Genomic DNA, 22,642 nt, shown 5'->3' with positions numbered 1-22,642 from the left:
GCGTTATACCATTACCAGCGAAAAAGCAATTTCAAATCGGCTGAAACTTTTTCGTTGATACGATTGATTACAACGTAATCGAATACCGCCACGCTTTCTTCGCCGAAGAAACTGAACAAAAAACTAAAGTAAATAAATAAAAATAATTGCGGGTACCTGACAGGCGGAAGAGCCTCTCCCTGGACAGCAGCTCCAATCCTGCTGACCGGAAAGGGATACTCCGGAATGGTTTCTAGCCTGACTCGGTGAATATCCCGGGGTGGATGTGAGGGTCGTGGCGGTGGTCGGTAAGGTCGTTACACCGACGAGTCCAACCTGGAGGTGGTGGAGAGGATGTACGGACCCGCCACTTTCAAAGTAGTCCCAGTCGCAGTCCTCGAGGCCCTGAGCCAGGGCAGACCTCGGGGCGCCGTTGAGGGAGGAGGACCCGGAGCTGCTGTCTGCGTCGTCCTCCTCGCGTCCAGAGGAGGAGTCCGAGCTGATGAAAACGAGACGACGGTAGTCGATGATCGGCTGGTCCTGTCCCGGTTGGCCCTGCGGTGGGCTAAAGTGTGCACCCCCTCGACCGATGACCTGGAGGTGCTGGAGGTCCTCGGCGCAGCCTCTGGCGTGCGAACGACCCCTTCGTCGAGAGCCTTCGCGATCGGGATACTGACGTTAGTCCTCAAGACCGCTTTGATATTTTCACCCCTTCTCTGTCTCTGTCCAGCCACCACCACCGTTGTTAGTTTCGAATATCCCAGTTAATCATGTCTACTCTAACCAGAGGCCCACATAATCGACTAATGACACCGTTGGCTATGGTTAGTAATTAGGTACAATACACAGATGCAGGGAAAATAGATAGTAACGAGCTTGAAATCGCTTTTTGCGAGAACTTAGTTTAATTTTTAAAGACCTTCAATTGTTAAGAATATCATCAAAACTATACTGATTTCGTTAAATTCAACCTGATTCGCTTCAGTCCCAGCTTTTGAACTTTCGTCTCGTTATCGTTTTTTTTTTCTCCTACTTTCAGCACGTTTTCCATAAATTTTCTTCCAAGTTACCACACGCAATGATAAATAAATAACTCTCGGGATACTCGATCTGACCTATACTTCGATCGTAATAATATTGATTTGTAGATGTGCGACGTTTTTCACACTTCAACTGCTGTGCTTACAGATAACGTAGCGCGCGTTATCTTAGCGATATAGATTTTTCGTGATTACGCGTACGTTTCTTTTTCTTTGTTCTTTATTTATTATTTTTTATTCATTTTTTTTTTATTATTATTATGCATACATGAATCAGCATATGAAAATTGTATACGCGTATAAACTTGCAAATCATTTCACGAGGGACTAATTTGGTACCATAAATTTGTACAAGATCCCTGATAATATTTCAGAGGATTTGACCAACACAGTGATGCACTTTACTGTTGAAAGTAATCACGACGCAACGTAGATTCGAATGACCAACAAGCACAAAACACTCTGTGTAATACTCGACGTTTTCAGCCGCACATGCACAAAGCTGCAACAGCAACCGCGATGAACCGCCGTAAAATTGAAAACCGTCGAATTAGGTACGTACGATCAGCGATGATGCATTGACATTCACTATTAATCACCACGATCGAAACCCAAACGAGGAAATAACCATTGAGTTATGAAACACTGTGGATCGGGTACAATAACCGGGAACGGTCAGTGCGCCGGGGCAATACCGACTGGACTGAACCACGCACCGAAACCGGAGGCACCCGGCCTCCGCCTCACAGTCACAACTTGGGGCTCAAGCCCAAGCCCAAGCCCAAGCACAAGCACAATCCGAAGCGGCGTTCAGCGGGGCGGATAAGTGTTGGTGTCCATAGTACACTAAGCTCGAAGTTGGTGTGTTCGTGAATCGAGCAGCAGGTGAGCGCACCGCACCGTGGAAACGCAGAACGTCGTCACACTCCGCACGCTGCACGGTTTTCCACCACAACTGTGCGCACTTTGCTGCAGAAGCACAGACGAGGTTTATGTTTCGAGTGTCTGTGTGCGGTTAGGCATGAGGAGGTGGACCGCGTAGGCAAACTCGTAACGAACAGAGACTACTGCACTCGTTCAGAGCGAGCAGGTATTACAAGTAGATAAGAGAAGCCGCGCGTTGATGCGGCTTCGTGGGCGTTCGTTCAGCGGCCGGGTCCGCTGGCTCGTTCTTGCAATACCGCGATACAGACAACTGCCTCACTTTGTAAGCCTCGTTATTTGGATAACCACCAAAACGCGCCAAGATTCCAGCACGAATTACCGTGCCGTTTTTCTTAACAGTTCTCTAGTGGAACCGGTACTCGTCCGGGAATTGTTAAGACTGGAAAATTTGGAATGATTGACATTCCAGTAACAAGAAAAGAACTGAAACTGACTCGTAAGTTCCACTTTGAGCTGGGATCGTCTTTGGTTTCCAAGTGCCGTCGCTGCTGTGCGGCTAATAATTGTTGATCCAGAGTAGGACGAGCAGGCAGCCAACGGCGACGTAGAAGACGAGGAAGTAGACGAAGAGGGCGACGGTCAGGAGGAGGCCGAGCAGCCGTCGTGGTTCCATGGTCACCTGCACCGGTGCTCGGCAGACCAGGTATCTCGAGACAGCCGTAGACTGAGCGGAAGACCAACTTTGGACTCGGCTAACCCGGAAATCAACCAAACCCGGACGGCGCGCACGGGTGTCTGCAATATTCCGAACCGCGACTGGAAATTCCTCACCATCCGAATCCGACGATTTCGCGCTCACTTCCTCCGTGCATGGACGTTCGGCCGACTGGTAAACCGGATGACACGCGGCTGACCAGAGGCTTCAATAATCGATTGCAGCCCGGTCATCCTCGTTCTTTTGATAATAACTCGATTAGCGGATCACGCTGGTTTAAAACTTCCTCCAGAATGTTTTGTATGCTAAAAACTTATCGACAATATAGTGAAATACGCTTAGATAATGCAAAAAAAACTCTTCTCCGAGTGAAAATCACTGCGTTTCTCGATTCGTACTAAAGTGGATGACAGTAAATATATTCAAATGAAATTTCAAGTCACTGGGTGAAACCAAAAATTTTCACCTTGACACCAGAACTTTCTAAAGGATTTGAGGAACTCCAATTAGTCGACATTGTCAGTTGGATGATCTTGCTAAGTACCAGACGCGCTAATTAAGGTGACGTTTAAAGCAGGTAACGTGTGTGTTCTACGAAAGGTAAGACAGCGTCACCTTTTCGTTCACTGCTACACCGTGAAATCTGCCTCACCGACGTTCACTGCAGTAGGTATACAAGTTTTATTTACCACCTGCATCGGCTGCGCAGGTGAGAACGAGTTACGTTAACGCGAGGTTTTTCCTTCCATGCATTGAGTTTGCAGCCAATACATTTTTTTCCAGAAACCGGTCACAGTCGCTCGACGACTGTTCGCATTTGTCAAAATGCACAACGTGAATGTGATTTGCAAACGTACCTTCAAGGAACACAATTATGTCAGTCAGATTCAAGATCGGGGAAGCTGCAGACGCTCGATGATATCAAAGCATTAATTAATCATCAGATAATCCTTTTAAACGAACTACTATCAAACGCCTAGCAAATAAGCAAGCATGTAACAAACGTGCAGTATTATTTTAACAACGTTGGCACAGAGTGTTATCACCTCGTGTTACTTCCTGCTCACCATACCTTCGTGCATACAATGACGAAGAACTGACGTGAGCAGACGCCCATGACGCAAGAAAGGGCTAACGCACTTTATCCTTTGTCGTAAGCTCAATGAGTTTTCACCGTTTCATATCATTCGCATTTTCAGGGACTTCCAAACATTGCGTTAAAGGAGAAAAAAGTCCATGCATGGTACCAAAAACATTTGTTACAATAAGCAGAAAATGGGCAACGAGTGTAGCCTGCGATAAGAAGAAGAAAGCAGTTAGAAAGGCCAAGGCTACAAGCATGCTAAATCGAATCTCTGCTCACCCTGAGTTTCAAACTGTCGTCGTCGTCTGACAGCCCGAGCCTGAAGGGCCGCTGGAGTCGTTCTGGAGTCCCGCTGACCGCCTGGATTGTGAGAAATATTTCTGGGCTCGTCTTCTCCGGCACTGGTCGCGCTGTCCCTTTGCACTTCTTCTATTCCACTTCCGCCGCCAAAACGAACCTTCCGGGTCTCGAGGTGGCCGCTGCTCAATCTTTCAAGAACGATAATTAGGAGTTGGACAGTTTTGAGGCCGACATTTTTAATTCCACGTGTGCTACACGGTGTTTAGAACACAAGACATTGATATGCACAAGAGAAGGACCAAACAAACATTATCGCATCAACAATCGTGAACAGAAAACCTTGGAATCAATTGCGAAAAGTACTCCAGTGTGTTGTCAATGTGTCTGGTCAATTTCCATTTCGACTTCAAGGATTCATCCGTGCAGAAGATACAAGTAAAAATTCTGATCGAGTCAACTTGCATACCTGATGCTTTCGCTGCCGCTGCTCTCGTACCTCGCGCTGCTGTTCGACTCCCTTCGGGTCCGGGTTATGGCGTCGCGCACCCTTTGCGAGGCGCAGCTGGATTCCCCAGTTTTTCGTGGAAGTGCAGGAGTCGGTTCACTTTCGCTTTCTCTCGGACTGTACCTCGAGGATCTCGTACTTAGGGGACTCGCCTCGGGTGATAAATGCTGCGAGGAGAAAAGCAAGATTTAATGCTCAATTAATACATCTCAATCTGTACTAAATTTATCACTGGATAATCTCATTCATTTATCTCCACACAAGTTTGACACTTTGTTGTAAACGTAATGATAAAATCTTACGCTTGAACTTCGTCTGTTGGGCACTTCGTCGGTATCGTCTGTATTCGAAAATTCTTCTTTGGAAAACTTTCTGCGGACCTGGAACGAGAATAGTAATCTACATTGAACAAGATTTTCAGCCAACAAAGACAGAATTCTTTAATTGAGATTTCGAACGTTTTTTCTGACTTTACTAAAGCTGTTCGACGAATCGAAATCGTAAATAATGGGTAACGTACCCCTTAATTCAGTAGAATTCTAAGGTTTACCAACATCTAATAAATCACACAAAATCACATAAATGAAAAACTCTCGCCCGTGTCACTGACCACTTGATATTCCTCCAGCATCTTCTTCGGAGAATTATTTTCCTTCTCCTCGGCGGCCGTGGATTCCTGACAATCAGGAGAACTTTCAGTTTCCTCGTCCTTTCCCGCGGCAGTTTCGAGCCGAGGATCGGAGTCGACATGGTGGTCCGTTTCGTCCGGTGGTTTGTTCATGTCTTTATTATCGTCGTCGTCGTCTTCGCCGTTGTTGTTCGGATTAAGTCTGCGCAGATTTTCCCAAACGAGGCCGTCGACCTTTCGTTCGTTTTTCGATTCCGCCTCTTGGGTATCCTTCGGGTTCGTGGGTTCCCGACTCTCGACCATTTCTTCTCGCTCTATTGTCGGCCGACTCGTCTCATCCTCAGCCTGTTTTACTCCGGGTTTCGAAGCAGATTCGTCATTGGCTGAATTTGTCACCTCCTTTTCGGTTTTCTCCCCTGTATTCACAGCCTTGCTCGACTTCTGTGAATCGAAGCTCAACTCTTTGCTGTCTCGCCTGAAGAATTTTATCCCTGACTTGGTTTCCTCTTTTCCCGGCTTCGGCGAGGCTTGCTGTTTCGTAGTTTCCTCCCGCGAATCCTTTCTATCCTCTTTCCGAAAGCTCGGCAATTTTGGAACGTGCCTGATCTCGTCCTTGCTGTCCTGCCGTTTGAGCCGTTCCTCCTTGCTGATGAACCTCGAAGGCGAGAACAACTTCGGTATGTGACTTATCGGCGATGCTATGTCCTCCCGGCTTCGTCTCAGGTCATCCGTGCTTCCTCTGTACCTAAGGGATGTAAAATTTGTTAATTATAGTCAGTTTTTCACTATTATTGACACGTTTTTTTAAGAAGCTTGACGAAAAAAATGCTTTTTACAATTGAGAAACGCTATAACTTGGTGAATTTGTTGAGAAGAGAATTTTACATCAGTAGAAAAATAAGACACTGTTTGACTTGGAATTCAGATGAATTTTCAGAATATGAGCAGATGAAACAGTATTCAATTATAATTCTTTAGTCTACTAAGACTGGACATTCACTTTGATTTCCAGTCAAACAGTGTCTTATTTTTCAACAGATGAAACCACATTGGCTTTTGAGATATTTTTAAAGGAAAGGGGCAACTTCTTAAGTTAAACTCACCTCTGAGGAATGAGGGACCGTTTGACGGATTCGAGAGGGCTGCGAATGTCCTCGAATTCCCTTGAGCTCCGTCTAAGTATCGGGATGTTTGATTTCCTCTCGTTAGATTTCGTCGGCGTTTGTTTGACGTCGGGCAGCCTGGAGAGTCTGGCGTGAATCCTGGGAGGTTTGATCTGAGAAGCTCTGTTGAGCTGACTAGCAGCGGGGGAAAGAAGCTGCTGGGTCTGAGGTGACTCCTCGGACTTGGGAACCTTCACCGTAGTACCAGTCTCGCAATCTCCATCCGGCGATTTATCGGCAGCAGCTGCTGCAACTCCCGCCGCCTCGTCACCGCCATCGGCCAAGGATTCTCCACGCTGGCCTCCTTCCGCGGTCTGCAAATCGCTATTATCGCCGCTCGTCTCTCTCGATTTTACGCCGGTTTCTTTATCTCCTTTTTGCTCTTCCTTTACCGTCTCACGGTGCTCTTCTTCTCCTGCTCTTCCTGGTTCTCCGCGAGCCGTTATCACGAGCTCGGAAGTCGCCGGTTCGAAGTGGTCCCGATGCCTCGGGAGGCTCTGATAAGGCCGCAACTCCGGTGAACCACGAACTGCGGACCACCAACTGGCGGGGGGACCTGCGGGTGAAGTTGTTCAGTGGTTGGAAATGAATTAACAAGAGGTGTTGCAATGATATCAAGCTATCTTTTAACGCCGGAAGCTTCTACGAGGTTAACGATATTGACATAAAAGCAGTGAAACTTGATGGAAAACAAAGGCAAAGAAATTCGTATCGTCGGATCGTAAATAACAGATCATTAATTTTCCAAGCTGCAGGGATGGCAACCGATTGTTACCACAGGTACTGACCGTTAATGGTCCAAGATCGTCGAATGCTGTGATGTAAGATGTCTGCTGGTGAAGCGCGGACGTTTCCGTTAGACCGCCTCGCGCCTGATGTCTCGTTCATCCATTCGCCGGACACGGATTTAATCTCGCTGTATATCAGAGTTTGCATTATCCATCAAATACTGTAGTACATGGTGCGACAACCTGAGTTTGTGTTTGTGTATACTATGCATACATTGTCAACTGGATCAGGACTTGCGGTAAGCGCGTGTCTTGTCGAATGGTAAATGTAAACGATATCGTTCCAAATTTGCCCAGCTATCCCATTTGAAAAAGAAAAAAGCGAAAAAAGCACCGGTCTAAAAGTGACACCTGACTCCAGTGAAAAGAATCGATTGAACCGGCGGAATTTTCGTTTCAACCCGACAGCATCTCCCATTTTCATTCGCGAGTATCTGGAATTTGAGTATTTTGCTCTTCTCGCGAGAATAACAGCGTTCGCACTGCCATCTAGTGCAAGAAAAAAATTATTTCTGCGACCGCAAGATTTGGTGAATTGAACCAGATTTCATGGAGTGACGATAACGGAGAGTACTTGAAATAGTAAAAAATGACCCCATCGATTTTAAGAATCCTCTGGTACCACCATTCTTGCCTAGCCAATGATTGGCATGCTTCAATAGTCGTTGGAACAGCGTAACGAACGGAAAATGTGACACATAATCCGACTTACATGATCTTGTGGCAGACGAGACACAGCCAGTCCGTACCGTTAGAACCCCTGTATTCGCGGCACTGTCTGCACACGCGGTGCCTGCATCGCGGACAGGAAGCTCCGGTGTTGTAGATGCGACCAAGAGGTGTTTTGCATCTGGCGCAGCAGCGTCCCTGGCTCAGCTCTTCGCCAGAAGCGTTTTTCGCGCCTCGTCGACGCAGATTTAGCAGTTCTGCTTTTAGTTTTCTGCAACAAATGTGAACGTCGGTAAATTTTTCTCTTGCCATTAGTTACAATGACTTAATCAACCGAATATTCTGAAAATATCCAGATTTGTATTTTATCGTATCGATTATCTAATTCTCAAACCGGTATCTATGATTTGTTAATTTTATTTGGCATTAGGCTGGCATGAATATTCCACGACATATGATAATTCATCATCGTTCTCCGTCATAATTATCGTGAGAAACCTGAAAAGACGTTTTATTTCAAGGACAACAGTCCGAGAATTATCTGAGATATTCAAATCCTGAACTAAAAATACGACTACACGAGCGAGTGATATCATTCAAGTCCAATAAATTCACCGTCAACCATATAAAGGTACGTACGTGCACCGGTAAATGACTACTTGAGGATTGACACTACTGAATTACCACGTAAATGGACTTCCGTCTTAAAATCATTACATACACGCATACGCATATACTTCTTTTTACATCGAATCGTCTTAAGAAATATTACGCATAAAGTACGGATACGTTTTTACACCCGGCCATTCGCTGATGCCCGTTGAATTACTGGTACGATAACCCTGCAGGTATAGTTTGTCGAAATTCAAATATTTTCTTTCCATCGTTTGAACTCTCTGTGCAAAGCGGACGATTTCAATGTATTAAGGAGAACCCACGCAGGAGGCGCGCGTTTTGCGCACGGTGTGGGTATAATCCAGAGCAGTTGTAATTCACGCCTCTCAAGCGACAATATTATTATCGTTCGAGAATGAAGAAACAAGAGGAGGCGGAATGTTCCTGATCACCTACAGAATGGGTTACTAACACAAACGACACGACAACACAACACTGTGAAATCGATGAGTAATCTACCTAGAAGCAAGTTCGCTTTGTTTCCTGATCGTTGTCAGTGTGTCGACGTTATCGCCGCGCTACGTTTTCCACAATACGGTCAATCTGTACCACCGAACACTAATGAACAGTTTTTAAAAGGCTGCACTGTAAGGTTTTTTCGATTTGATTGCACGAACGCAATCGCCGCGAGAGTCCTTCTTGCAAGCGCGTTTCATTGTCAGCCTTCCTGAGGCTTTTTTCAGCTCTCCAAGAACGCATCAGGTGGACTCACGATCAACAATCTTCCGTTTTTCACTGTCCAAATGTTAATTCCCTCGTGATTCTACATCTAATTCACTTTTTCACCAGTCCGTAAGCCCGATGCATCCTCAAGGTGACTTTTTAACAGGACTTGTTCAAGTACACTAACGACGTAAAATCCGATGTGAAATCATCAAGACATCATCTAAAATCGTGTATTCGCTGTGTCTTAAACTGATCCCTTTGTGTCTAGTGCGTCTACCTTGAGTCTGCTCACTGTATCCTCGCTCAGAGTGCGCAACGAACTTGACATTGGCACCATCGTGAGAGACAACGATCCTACCAAAGAAATGGTACCTATCGATAAAAGAAGAAAACCGTTCCGGTGTCCCTGCCGTACAGCAAACTTACTTTCTTCCCGTTTGCGGCGGAGCTCGCTTAGGCTGCGGGTGAAACAGGGCGACGCTGATCCCCTGCCTTTGAAAGATGGATCGCAGAGGTTCCTATATCGCGGATGTGACGCGTTGCGGAGTCTGCAGAGAGCAGCCGATCTCCACGCGACTGTGAACTGCGGACTGCGTGAGGCGAGTCGAGTCTGCGGCCTCTCTCTCCGCTCTCACTCTCCCTCCGCAGCCTCTCTGCTCTCCCAAGACACACTCGCCGGAGTCGTATTTCTGTGTCCTGGATAGACGCAGCGGGGGCGGCCGGCCGGCTGGCTGGCCCGTGACTTACCTTCACGTAGGAGGCGGTGGGCCCCAAGACGTCGCCATAGCTGCGCTATCTGGTGGGCCGCACCGCCTACGTGCAATGTACCAAGCGAGCCGGGTCCGATCGTACCTACTACCTTGGGGCGCTTACTCTGGACTCTCCGTAACTTCCTACCCTCGGGGACCAGGCGGGAAGTTGCCCAGAGTCCATTGGTAGAGGGTTTGTGTAACTGCGGATTATCGTAAAACGTGTTTTTTTACCCGTCTTTCGACTCCCGGAATATGTTCAATTTATTTACGTCTCCGAGGGTCGTTCTAGACGATTTTGAACGAGTCCGGTTTTTGGTGCTAAATCTTCAGCGTCCTGAGTACAAAGCATTTTGCCTTGGAATTGCCTTGGACGGGTACGTATCGTTTTACCACATCCTCACTTATTATATGCTGGAGGCAGTTCGCGGCTAGAGAATTATATATATACTGCATGTATTTGAACCATACTCGCGATCGTTGAGTCACGCGAGTTGGTCTCTATCTCTCTCTCTCTCTCTCTTGCTCTCTCTCTCTTTCCTCCAGAAGTGTATATTGTGTATACATATATACATAGATACAGGTATAACCCTGCAGGATAATAGTAGTGCCTTATAAGCCTGGGCTCAGGATTCCAGGTCTCAGGTATGATATATAAGGCACGCACCTCGAATCGTGACGTTAAGAGACTCCAACGCCATGCCAAAAACATATGCCTATAACAGAAGTTTAAATCGTATTTCTTTCGAAACAAGAAATTGCAATTCAAATCGATGCAATTGCTTTTTCGGATTGCGATTAAAGTTGTTTTGGATAATTGGCAGCCTGACCATTCAATCAAAGACAAAACAAACTAATTGAATTAGCAAAAATCGTTGCGTTATATTTGTCAAGTGTAGCCACTGTGGGTAGATTCTAGTTCAATTATGACAACTTCCTGACTCAGCTTCGTTTTTCTGCTGACCAAACGAACAAGCAAACTCGAATTTACTTTTCATGTTCGGTAATTCCGATTCCCAGGGACTCACAATTTTTTAAACATGTCCGTCAATCTATCGTACACTGACTACATTCAAAAGATTGGTGTTTTATTTTTTCTTCCTCGACGTTTTGTAGCGAAATTGAAACATCTTCACAAAGAAAATACAACCGCCAATCAATATTTTCAAAATCCAAACGCACAGAAGTGAAATAAAATATTGTTGTTTTATCCAAATATAAGTATCGAAAGCGATGTTTTGTTAATTGGAATGAATGTTTTTTCACTTGATAATACAAATCGTTGTTGGTCAGGTCAGACTTTTGTTGAATCAAACGACGTTTCTTCGATGTTCGAAGAATGCTTCACTCGCCATATTTGGCAAAACCTCCGAATCCTTTCTCTGCGTGTGTTACCTGTACACTTTGAAAATTCCCAAAATATACCAGCTGTATTTACACCTCGATATCGGACCGTGGATAATACAGTGCGGAGTCTGGAGGAAGGAGATGGTTGGTTGACCCCCTCACTTCCGTCGTCGAGAAAGAGAATGCCGAGCGGCAGAATTCGCGGAGGTCAAGCATCTCGTGGCCAAAGTATAATAACGATAGTAAAATAGTACAACGTAGTAACGACGTGGTTGTAGACGAATGTGCGAACATGAGATATTGCGAAACCGCGAACGCTAAACCAAGAGTTAACATCAAATTTCAACGAAACGTTGAGACGATCATTCCCAAGGGCAATCAACCAGGTTTGAAACCGTATTATAACACTTGAAACTACACAGAGATATTAGGACCATAATGTCAATGGCGTTTGGGATTGTCCGATGCGCGACGGTATTCTTCTTTGGGGAATTCTCAACCGCGTGCCAATTAGTACGCGGAATCAAATCAGCGAACAATCGTTGTCAAACAAAGAATAATGTTAAAGCCATGCATCTACGTCATGCCCGGAATAATTTAACGACGATGAGCGACACGCCCGTCATAATATACGCGCTTCTACGTGTGTGTGTGTGTGTGTATGTATGTATGTATGTAATAACGCGTGACTTCGGTATTAGTGTAGTATCGTATTATCATACGATTTATATATGGTACGTACAATACTAGCAAGAGTGACGAAAATTTACGACTATAAAGAAAATTGTTCTCCTTCATTAACCATCTCGTACATCGCGTCATTGCATTTTCACGCTCGATTATTTTTCATCTCGTTTCGAAGCCGTGTATTTGGGACATTTGTTATAAAGTTCGCGTTCCGTTTGTAGCCGATGCTTGGTAATCGTCTTTTTCGTACATCTTTTTTTCAAGAGTAAACGCAAGGCTAATCCGCGCAGAGTGAGGAATTATCTATTAACGTATTCCAAGTGTATAACAGTCGTGAACATCGATTGTATGATACGAGAATAGAGTTGACGAACATATTGTGGTACAGTGTATACATGTCATGCTTATTGCGCGTAGGTACTTCCGATGATAATGGGACCTTCTGAGAAGAATCTAACAGTAAATTCTGACGCCACGCATACAGCAGAAATTCACACAGCCCATCAGCATGCTTCTGCAACTGAACTCTAGCTACCGCGTGAATAGGTAGGAAGGTAGGTAGGTTGGCAGGTAGGCTGTTGCACATCAGGAGAAGCCTAGGGTGACACGCAATACGAAGACTAAGCGAAGATATAAGGTGCGTGAAACGTGAGCACACAGAGAAGAATTGCTTACAGAAGGGTCCCAGTTTCCCATTAAATTCTCCGGAGGCCTGAAGAGGAGCTTGTTCTTACGAACCTGAAGTTTTGATCGATCAAGCTTCATTTAAGACAAACAATCAACTAGCACTGCACTGAGAAAAATTTCACTTGTTACAGTAACTAGAAAAATTCAGTAAAACAGATATCGTTAAAAAAACCTGTTCGAATATTGTTGAAATTACGAAAAACGAGGTACGCCTAACCATTTTGCGCTATTGTCGATCTTTTTTTGGTAGTTGCAACGCAAAATCAGTTTGTGAGGTTTACTCTACTTATTTAGTTACATAAGCATTAAATTTTCGCAGCAGTTACAAGAAATCATAGTAACAGTGATCGTAATGAGAAAGAATAGTAACGGATACTAGACTTTCCGGTAACAGCTAAAAAACTGATTTTCATTTCGTACCTAGAACTATATTTTTCGATTGTGGTAAAAAATGAATACAGTTCCGGAACTGAAAATTTCTCTCAGTTTGAGTTTCAATAACAAAGGAACATGTCATTATGTTCTGAAACTCGGTAAATCTTAACAAAGCAAAACGTATTCATATTCTGAAAACTTGACTACTTTAAAGTCACTATAAACTTGTAAAATAGTAATTTTTGCCCCGCAATGTTTCGTTACGTTAACGTTACTAACTTCAGCCTTGTCTGAAATTCATGATTTCATGCTCACCGAAACTCGAAATCAAAACTCAGCATCGGTGACTGATCGAGTCTTCGATCATAGGCTGACCGATCGAAACCTTCATGCACACCGACATTTATTTTTCACGGACGCGTGCAGCTTACGCAAGGTTGAAAAACGCGGAATACCACTTTGCAGGATAACTTGCCAACAACGTGAACCGGTGTAGAGGTTGAAAGCTAATGCATGTGCCAGCTCGAGCACAGGTATCGTCGCACGAAGCGCAGGCAAGCAATCTCCATTCGTATCTGTTGAAAACACCGTTACCTACCGGTCAGCCTCATCCTACAAGATAGCAAAACGCACAAGACTTGATCGCGCGTATGCAGAAGTTAGCTAATAATCGTATCTGCTTTTCCTGTTTCAAAATCTTCTCCAAGAACTTATTTACTCTTGTCAGCTGAATCACGCTCATTTTCTGACGCGGAGAATCGTAAACCACGTGACCGTGACAGCCGTGTAACAACTTTTTGATAGTATAGAAGTGAGGTACATACTATACATTTTAAGAAACGATGCTGATACAAATTATCAATTTTTGCACTAAATTCGGGACTTGAACTAGCCAGATAACCAGGATTGTTGGATTCGTACCAAATTATGGCCCAAACCGCACGTTTCTTACGGTATACATATAAAGTGTGAAAAGCTTCGTCCAACTTTTCGCTACGTACCCACGATACAACGGCAGGTACCACCTTGAATCTGTCGCGTTCGACGACGAGGTCTAGTCAACAATTAACGAGTAATACGCAGGCGTGTGCGATACGGGAAACGCCGTACAATCGCGCCTTGACTTTGCATCGGCCAAGCAGGTATTGCGTAACGAGACCGATCCGGGTATTACACATATGCGACGGTACAGCGTGCATGATCGATCGCGGCAACACTCGCTGATGTTGGTTGATGTGCCGTCGCATTGCCGGAGTGTGAGTGAATTTTGCTCGACACGGAACAACCGATTTGTACCATTGGTACATGTACGTGTCGTACACTTGTATCAAATCGTGTTGCGAATCGCGAACAGTTACCGTATGTATACAGCAGGGAAGGTTAGCGACTCTGGGCAATTCAGTATCTCCGAGAGCATTCTTACGCCATGATCATCACGGACGAGAAATTCCCAAAAACACTTGCTACACGGTGTGAACCGTACACAGAGTTTGTTCGTAGTTGAATGAACGGTGTTATTGTTATTGTATCGGTTACTTACGAGCTTGACGTTAGCAACGTTATTGTAATTTTCATTATGCACGATTGTATGAAAACATACTTTTAACACTAGCTTTAAAGTCATTATAAAATTGCAAGATAGTGGTTCGCTATCCCTTTGACTGTCGTTGTAGCATATTTGCTACAATGACGAAACAGCTATTTTTTTAAATATTATCTTCAATTTCAATTTAAACTGCCTCAAGTAATTTGAAAAATAGTAACGCGCTCTGAAGAAAGTTTTCACCGAATGATTTCATTTCAAAAACTTGTTATTCAGGCATGAAAATTGAAACACTCTATTTTGAAAAAATGTAATTTTTCAAACATTTTGATAGATAAATATTGAAAAAGTTGCGAAAAATGATTTTTTTTTTCAACGGAAAAGAGACTTGGCCGTTAAAGGGTTATTCCCAACGTTTTGATACGTCAACATTTGCGCCAGCCAACGTCAAACTCAACGTACTATTTATACACTGTAAGTCTATCAAGTGATCGAGTCAGTCTAACTCTATCTGATGTCAATCTAATACTATCCGATGTCGATCTAACACCGTCCGATGTCAATCCAACAAACTTTTATCTCATATTGAATTTTCGAATCGTGAACAAAAAATAATCTGCACAGTCCACACCAACCAAATTTTCTTCAACTTCGACACGAAATGATTGCTGCTAATTTCGTCTCTGTCGCTCCCTCATTTGCGATGGAAAAAATTTTAAGGTCGGAACAAATATTGCAAAAAAAAGTGTCAAAGGCGCTGGCAGGTAGGCACATAGATTATACGTTGTGTGCAGGTACGACCGATCGGCGTCATCGCGTAACGTGCAGCGTCGAAACGGGGAGGAGGTGGAGGAGGAGGAGGACGAGGGACGCATGCATGCCTGCATTCGTATGTATCTCGGGTCTGTGAATTCCTTTAGGCCGGTGCTGCGCTTCCGTCGTCGACGAAGACGTGCGTGAACCTCGTCCTGCACCGACCAAGGCTTGGACAAGTTGAATTACGAGGGCCTCTCGATAAGCGCCCGCTTTCGGGGCTGCAGAAATTGGATAATCGACGATTATTATCTCACTATGTTCAGCTACTGTAGAAACACTTTGGACGCTGCGTTCTGACTACATAAGATATGTATATGTATACATACATATATATATATATATATGAAATCAGCGTGAAATCAGCCTTGACTTATAAATTCTCGTTCACGGAATAATTAATACATGGATTCTGGCAGAGGTTCTTTATAAGAAATGCTACCTTATACAATATCAAATTATACGATTAATTCTAATGAAGATCGATAGATGTAGACTCTAAAATTTGTAAAGATTTTTCACGTCGTCGCAATGTAATTTTTTTACTTTCGACCCTGTATCACATCCGCGGTTAAATCCACGCTCGGATAAACGTAATTATTATTGAAGCTAAACGATGCCAGCTGACCGAGATATCGGTTTCCCTGAGAATCAACGGCGCAAATCGACCGCCGTGTTCTGGTTTAGGGAATTTCCGGGGACAGTTATGCAAACACAGCGGTTCCAATTAGGCAATTAGCACGCGCATATGCGTCGGTGTTCGAAATTTGATTCTTGACCTGAGACACGTAAACGAAGTCACTCGAACGGGGGAAAAGGCAGCGCAAATGGTGAAAACAATCGAGAGTGCGACGGCGAAGAGAAACTTATCAGTGCCATGTAAGAAGTCGGGATGAATTAACTGTTTGATTGACTTTTATCGCGAAATTAAGGAGGCTGATCGACCAGAAAAACGATTTCATTTGTTTCACCTTAATTGTTGCATCAAGTATTTATTAAGTTATTATATCTTTCAGCTACGAAGTTCTCTTAAAAAAATACAGAAATAGAAAATAATGGAATTAATTCACATCGTTTCACATTACTTGTATGGTATAAAAAAATCTAGTAGATTCGTTTGATTTTATTCTACGATGGCTCATTTTATTTAGAAGACTACTTTCCACGAATTCACTGACTGTGAAATTGAATACCAAAAAAACAGAAAATCTATTTCACCAGCTTTGTATATCGAAAATAGTATTCTGAATAAAACGAGAATTGTAAAGTGAAGCCGGTCTAGCCAATTAGATTTTTAACGATTCCGAAGCTCACGAGTACAATAATTCTTCATAAATACTCATAGTGTGACTACGTCCTAATAAAATGAATGTAAAAGGTATCGATGTTTGGCCGAGCAGCCTCCTTGATTGAGAATACACCTGTATTCATCCACAAATGTACCTGAATTTCCGACGGATCAGGTTTGATCGTAAACTCTGGTTGCTGTTAATTACACTGCAACGGGATGACAAATTCCTGACGAGTGAACGTAGAAACTAGCTAGCAGCTATTCGAGAGTATCAAATGATATTATAAAACAACGATTTATTGATAATGCAGCGTTGATCATTTCGCGTATCATTCGAACTCTACGATTGCAGGATCAAGCTTGACCCGTTGATGAAAACCCGCGGCCGATTTAGACCGTTTAAAAAAACACACCGAAGCAAATATACAATGAACCAATTACCCTTGTTCAATCTCTGAGATCGCCGGCGACATGCGGACGAGATCGGTAGACATCCTGCAGCAGAGTCCGAGGTATCAGCAGCGGCGCCGCGGTGTTTAACAGTCAGCGTAGTTGGCCAACGGGATGTTGGATCGGGCGCCGCGGCGCCGACGGCATTTCGATCAGGGGAAGGAGAAAAAGACTCTCCCCATAATCCGGAGCGTTTGCTTCGCCCTTCGGTCGAATGAGTTGGATATCAAGGCTACACGGTGGCTGACAAACAGGCGCCGTGCCGACGAGCAAACAAGTTCCGATCGCGTTGCAGACGAGGAACGCTGGCGGAATCCGGCCGATCGGATCGGATCGGATCGCCGCGACGCCAGTCGGGGTTATTAACACAACGCGCACACAGCTCGGCACCCGGTTCCTGCACTCTTCTCGATCGCTCTCAATCTCCTTCGGCTCCGCTCGGTTCGCGTCGATCGATCGCCGAAGCCACTCGAGCCACTCTTAAACTGTCCTCGAGACCAACGCTGACTCGCTCTCCGCGTTCACTGGCAGGCTTTGCAGCCACCGCTTACCTCCCAGGTAGCCTCGATCCATCCTTCCCCCCCACCCCGCCCCTCATTCCCCGGACCGGCTAACTCCCGACCAATCACAGCCGCGCTTTAGACTTCGAGCCTACCTGTTGCGCGACACCTGCTTCGCCGTTCGCGACCAGCGCGCACTTCAGACTGGATCTTGTTGCGCTATTTTTTTATCGGCGCGTAATTTGACCAGGGCTGCCAACCCCGCGATTTTACGACCTCGGTTACTCTTAATTCCGGGGTTTCAAATTCAATTGTTTTTGTTTTTTTTTTCACTCAAGATTCGAGGTTGACTTGATTGTCAATTTTGAACGGTAAGTATCCAGCAACCGGTGTTATCGAAATATCGCCGGTGTTTGGATAAATGTGAGAAAGGAAACTCTATGAGGAATGTACACGAGATTGTATGTATGTACTTTATGGATTTGTTTGAATCTGTGGTATGTCATAGTAGATAAAAAACACGCGAAACGCGTATTTTCTTTACATGCCGACTCGGTTGTTCGACGGGTGAAAATCACTTGCAAATTTTACCGCTGAAAATAAGGGATTCAACCCCTGAGGGTTTTAAGAGACTTTGTATATTATCGTCTGTGTATAGTGAATGCTGTCCAATTCGTTTTATTAACAAATTTTACGCAAGTGTCGAGAAATTGTTAGAAATCGACGATTCGTGGTCAACTTTAAATGCTGCTTTTACCCTTTAAACCGGCGAATTGGTGCGTCAAAGAAATACAGGGACAATGTTTTTCGATGCACTAGAATGTATCGCGGACTGCAGAAAATCGACGAGGTATTTCTCGGGTTATACTATCCTTGTTGTTGGAGCACCAACGTAGAATTTTCCAGATCTTGCGAAAATTGATCACTATTCATAATGAAGAATGGTGAGTCGAGCAGTGACTTTTGCCATTCGAATCGAGTGGAATAATTTTATACCTGAATCGGGTTTCGGACGAATTTTATAGCCAAGACCGACATAAAGCTAAATATTGCACCGTACTTCAGCACTGTAAATTGACAGTACTTGAATTCTCGGCGTATATAATAAAATCAACTGGATCGAGTTCGAACGCTTTTCAATCGCAGACATTCGAAACAATGTAAGTACATTTGGCGCAACTTTTTACCCTGCACAATTGTAATTTCGATTGCTTTCTTTCTACCTGGCTGAACTGAGTAATATCAGCGCAACGAAACATTAAATAAAAAAAATCACTACTTAGCAACTTAAGATCGAATTTGAAGTCCTTGAGTTTAGAAAATATCGTTACCCAAATTTTTCCCAAAACTACATCGTTACATGAACGCTGCCAACTTCAACGTCGTTTATTTTTCTCCTACCTAATCGGAAAGAAGCGATTTACTCACAGTAGCTTGCGTTGCTCCTGAGCTCGCAGCAGCCTGTCCCTGTGAATAACATCCAAAATCACTGCCTTTTCCCAGTCAGCCAGTAGACATATTTCGTTAATTTTGTCCGGCGGAGGTCCCGACCTGCATCTGAGGATTCGATCCCTTCCCGACATATTTATGGCGATACTTTCCCGCGAAAAGAAACGCGAAAGAAAATTTATTCCCTTCCGTAGTCAGTAACGAGTTGACGACTAATTATTACTAGCGTGCACGAACTGCTGGCAATGATGTGCTGGCCGGTTTCTGATACCGCCGTTTCCTCTCCCCATTCATATCGCTTGTGGAAATACGCGTTGGGAGATTGCGAACAAACTCATTAACGAACAGATGAAGACCGAAGAAATATGAAGAAGTACTTTTGCTTAATCACGGCGTGAACGCAAAATTTTGAATTTTTATTCAAAAAGTCGGTAGGAAATTTTAATCAACATCAAATTCTCCGGTCAAATAAACGCCCGGATTATTCTTTCTTGAACGTTACGACGCGTTTATCCGATTTTACCGATATGGAGGAAGAGAAGAATAAACACGAACACTTTGGGTGTATAGAAAAAGATTCGATAATATTGACCACGAGATGTTATACAGGTTTGAGAGTTTCTTTTTTGTTTGTTTGTTTCTTTTTTTCTTATACTAGTACTGTTTTAACCACTTTTCTTTAGTTATTTAGATACGACAGAATACTTATCTATAAATCATTCGTCATGTGTGTTCATAAGACCAGCCGTCAGATTGGTATTATGATTGCGTTTCCGACAGAGGCGAGATCACGATAAATTGTGATAGTAAAGTTTTCTTTATGTGTATTAAATTGGTCACACGCAGGTAAAAATATCACATTTAGTATGCTAACTCATTGTTCGTCGTGCGGTTTTGAAAAAGTTAGAGGAGAAAAAGAGAGTGAAGGGTGTTTGAGAAAGAAGGAGAGAGGGGATCGATCACTCGTGCCGTAATAGAGGTGAGTCGGATGCTAGCGAGAAGACGTATCACGAGTTCGAAACAACTTTACGTTTCCGTAGCGGCGACGAGACTTTAAGAGACTTTTGGGGGCAATTCGGTTATATCTGACGATACAATAATTATAATTTTGCCTAATTGAGTCTCCGGAGATTGGGGAGAGGGGGAAACGCTACGGGGAAGTAATTATCTCGACTCCGCCTTGGTCTTCGGAGGTTTAAAGGTCTTCAGTTTCTTCGGCTTCTTCTGCTTCGTCGCAGACGACGATCCGGATCCCGACTGAAATGCTTTCCAGCTATCGACTCGCGACTGTCTGGATTCCTCAAAATTTCTCTGCCACTCCCGCTCAAGTGCCGCCTGCGCTTCCGCCGACAATTCTTCCTCTCTTTTTCGTTTCCGTTGCTCAACGTCTCGCGTAGCCAATTCCCTCCTACAAATCGAAACGTATATAAATCAATCCTTCATGCTTTTAAACAAGGGTTACAATTAAATTTAACGGAAATACAGTCAATGGTAAATTTTGCGAATCTAATTTTGGAATGACTACAGAGATATTTATTCAAGGAAACTTGTAAAAATTTCAACTTTACCTCCGTCTTTCCATGTCAGCGAAGAGTTTCATCGTCATCACCCAAATTGCATGTCTGTAACCACCGTCCGTTTCTTCGTCTAACAAATTTATGGCGCCTCCCTCGCCGCCGGTTTTACCCTCTTTTTTTAACTTCTTTTTCTTTTCTGCAATCTGAAAAAAAATCATCAGGAGTGAATGATAAAAGACGAACAGCTAAACTACACGTGATGATTTGCATAAATATTTTCTGGAGTCAGTGGCGCACCATGTGATCCGTTCTGGCTTTCGCTTCTTCGATAACGTCCATACACTTTGCCCTCGTTTCGTCATTCTCCAATGTTTTCCAAGCCTTGTTGACGACTGAAAAAATCCAGAAAATAAGATGCGTTATAGTATTCACAAGTGAAAATCGATTCTCCAAGTTTCTTACTCACTTTCAAAGGCTTGCTGCGCTCTTTCCGCATCGTCTTGATTTTTGTCAGGATGTACAAGAATGGACATCTGTAAGAATTAGTTTCGTTGTATGGCGACGCCGAAATATCAGATAGTAAGAAATGCGATATCTTGACTAGCGAAAGGAGCGTCCTAACGACGTCTAAAATTAAAAGAAAACCTTACCCGACGATATTTTTTCTTCACTTCGTCAATGGTAGTGGCAGGATCAATCTGAAGAACTTCGAAGGGATTCAAATTGAAGTATGAAGATCCAGGTCGCAAGAGTCTGTCAATTTGTTGTTTGGGGGTCAAGACGGAGTCCCTTTTTTCAATTTCCTTAACCTAAAAGCAGAGACAACAACATTACGGAAATCGGAAGAACGGCCTGCAGTAGCGATTTCATCCTCGAGTGTAAACAAACGAGGAAAGCCTGGCGTTTTATAGGAGCGTGAATTTATAGGTTAGGAAAAAGCAAGATTCGTTTTCCGAGGCCCAGCCGCCAAGTAATAATCGAGGAATTTGCGCATCTCCGAAGAGATATTCGAGTGATCTGAAGCAGCGCGAGTCGGTGACGATTTCGAACGGTTTGTTTTCTACTCGCGGAAAATAAACACCAGAGTGACGTTTGGTTGCCTGCAGCTGACCGAGTGGAGGCAGAAAATGCGCCCGCGATTCACCGGCTCCAAGTGATGCGAAGTAAACGCGTTACGACCGCACAGCGTGATAACTTGGCACTATTTCTGTCGCTTACACGACGCTACTCACTTCTGTGTAAAACTCGTTAAATTCATCTTCTTTCTTGGCCGGAATTTCGCTCGCTAAACTCGAGTTGGACGCCGCCATCTTGTCGCTTGTCATTTCGATGCGAACCCTGCGTAGCGGTAGAAAATTGCAGCGATTTAGTTCCTACACTGAGTCAAAGGTGGCGACAAGTTTGAATTTTCTGCGGGGATCATAGCCGTCATTTGACTCTGGTAGTAAGAGTGAGAGACGCCGGTAAGGCAGCTGTGCAGGACTCTCGATCCGACGTCCAGTTCAAACACATCTTGCTGTTATCATATATTTAGAGTATAAGTTTATTTACCTTCGTACCAATTATTCTCCTGAGTATAATCTTTTAACAGGAGTAGGCCTCTTATTGAAGCAGACAACCCGACAAAAACATACATTTCTTGAAATTTCACGCACGACCCAACAAACTATCGAAGGGATGATCGTCGTTTGTTTCTAACGGATTATTCCGCCGTCGATTGTTCGATTTATAAGCAAAATCAAGCAGGATTAAAGCTTTCAATGGCTTAGCCCGTTATTACAGAATTGGAACCAGTAAAAGTGGCTGTAATTGCCGGGTATTCACCGATGTTGTCACGAGCGTTCAACGAAACTTGACGAAACGTCGGATGAGAATTCTCAGGGTGGCCATACATCTGGAAAACCTGGTAATGTCGGGGTGTTTAAAAAGGGTCATGAAAAACCTGGAATTGTCGGGGAATTTTTAATTTCGTGATGGAAAAAAGCTGAAAATATCAGTTAGTTTTCTATCATGGAAATTAGCAATGACTTTTTCAGGTGACAAATTTACTTTTCTTCGTCGAGAAAACAAATATTGGCTTGAATTAACTTTTTTCTAGATTATATTTATCTTCAATTCGAATAAAGATGGGGAAATG

At 43.9% G+C, this 22,642-nt stretch overlaps 2 protein-coding genes across 3 annotated transcripts in view; both read right to left on the bottom strand.

Moving 5' to 3' along the window:
• Nucleotides 1-17,553, bottom strand: part of LOC107221448 — a 40,697-nt gene extending 23,144 nt beyond the window's left edge. The window contains exons 1-9 of one of the 2 annotated variants that reach the window (XM_046736599.1): nt 17,031-17,553; nt 7,800-8,027; nt 7,088-7,215; nt 6,240-6,855; nt 5,119-5,881; nt 4,811-4,888; nt 4,470-4,675; nt 3,983-4,191; nt 157-635 (exon numbers count right to left, since the gene is read on the bottom strand). In XM_046736599.1, coding sequence (XP_046592555.1) covers nt 157-635; nt 3,983-4,191; nt 4,470-4,675; nt 4,811-4,888; nt 5,119-5,881; nt 6,240-6,855; nt 7,088-7,215; nt 7,800-8,027; nt 17,031-17,083 — 2,760 coding nt within the window. In that variant the 5' untranslated portion in view covers nt 17,084-17,553. Of the gene's footprint in view, nt 1-156; nt 636-3,982; nt 4,192-4,469; nt 4,676-4,810; nt 4,889-5,118; nt 5,882-6,239; nt 6,856-7,087; nt 7,216-7,799; nt 8,028-9,523; nt 9,692-17,030 lie in introns of those variants that run through there. The other variant, XM_046736600.1, reaches the window with a different exon arrangement.
• Nucleotides 17,554-19,553: 2,000 nt separating this feature from the next.
• LOC107221485 (dnaJ homolog subfamily C member 8) lies at nt 19,554-21,826 on the bottom strand. The gene is made up of 6 exons (XM_015660490.2): nt 21,738-21,826; nt 21,156-21,314; nt 20,972-21,038; nt 20,803-20,897; nt 20,557-20,708; nt 19,554-20,396 (listed from the first exon to the last, which is right to left on the bottom strand). The coding sequence occupies exons 1-6, from the start codon at nt 21,813-21,815 to the stop codon at nt 20,153-20,155; spliced, it is 795 nt and encodes a 264-aa protein (XP_015515976.1). The 5' UTR covers nt 21,816-21,826; the 3' UTR covers nt 19,554-20,152.
• Between the last annotated feature and the right edge of the window lie 816 nt (nt 21,827-22,642).

The sequence above is a fragment of the Neodiprion lecontei genome, chromosome 4 (assembly GCF_021901455.1).
Source record: "Neodiprion lecontei isolate iyNeoLeco1 chromosome 4, iyNeoLeco1.1, whole genome shotgun sequence".
In the NCBI taxonomy this organism is placed as follows: domain Eukaryota; kingdom Metazoa; phylum Arthropoda; class Insecta; order Hymenoptera; family Diprionidae; genus Neodiprion; species Neodiprion lecontei.
Note: the sequence above shows the minus strand (reverse complement) of the source record. Positions and strands in the feature narration are given on the sequence as shown.

Excerpts from the sequence above, each read along its gene's own strand:
- LOC107221485 (XM_015660490.2), bottom strand. The coding sequence starts at position 21,815 with ATGGCGGCGTCCAACTCGAGTTTAGCGAGCGAAATTCCGGCCAAGAAA. Across the intron at positions 21,315-21,737 it reads TTAACGAGTTTTACACAGAA|GTTAAGGAAATTGAAAAAAG; the intron begins GTGAGTAGCGTC and ends CTCTGCTTTTAG. Across the intron at positions 20,709-20,802 it reads AAGCCAGAACGGATCACATG|ATTGCAGAAAAGAAAAAGAA; the intron begins GTGCGCCACTGA and ends ATTTTTTTTCAG.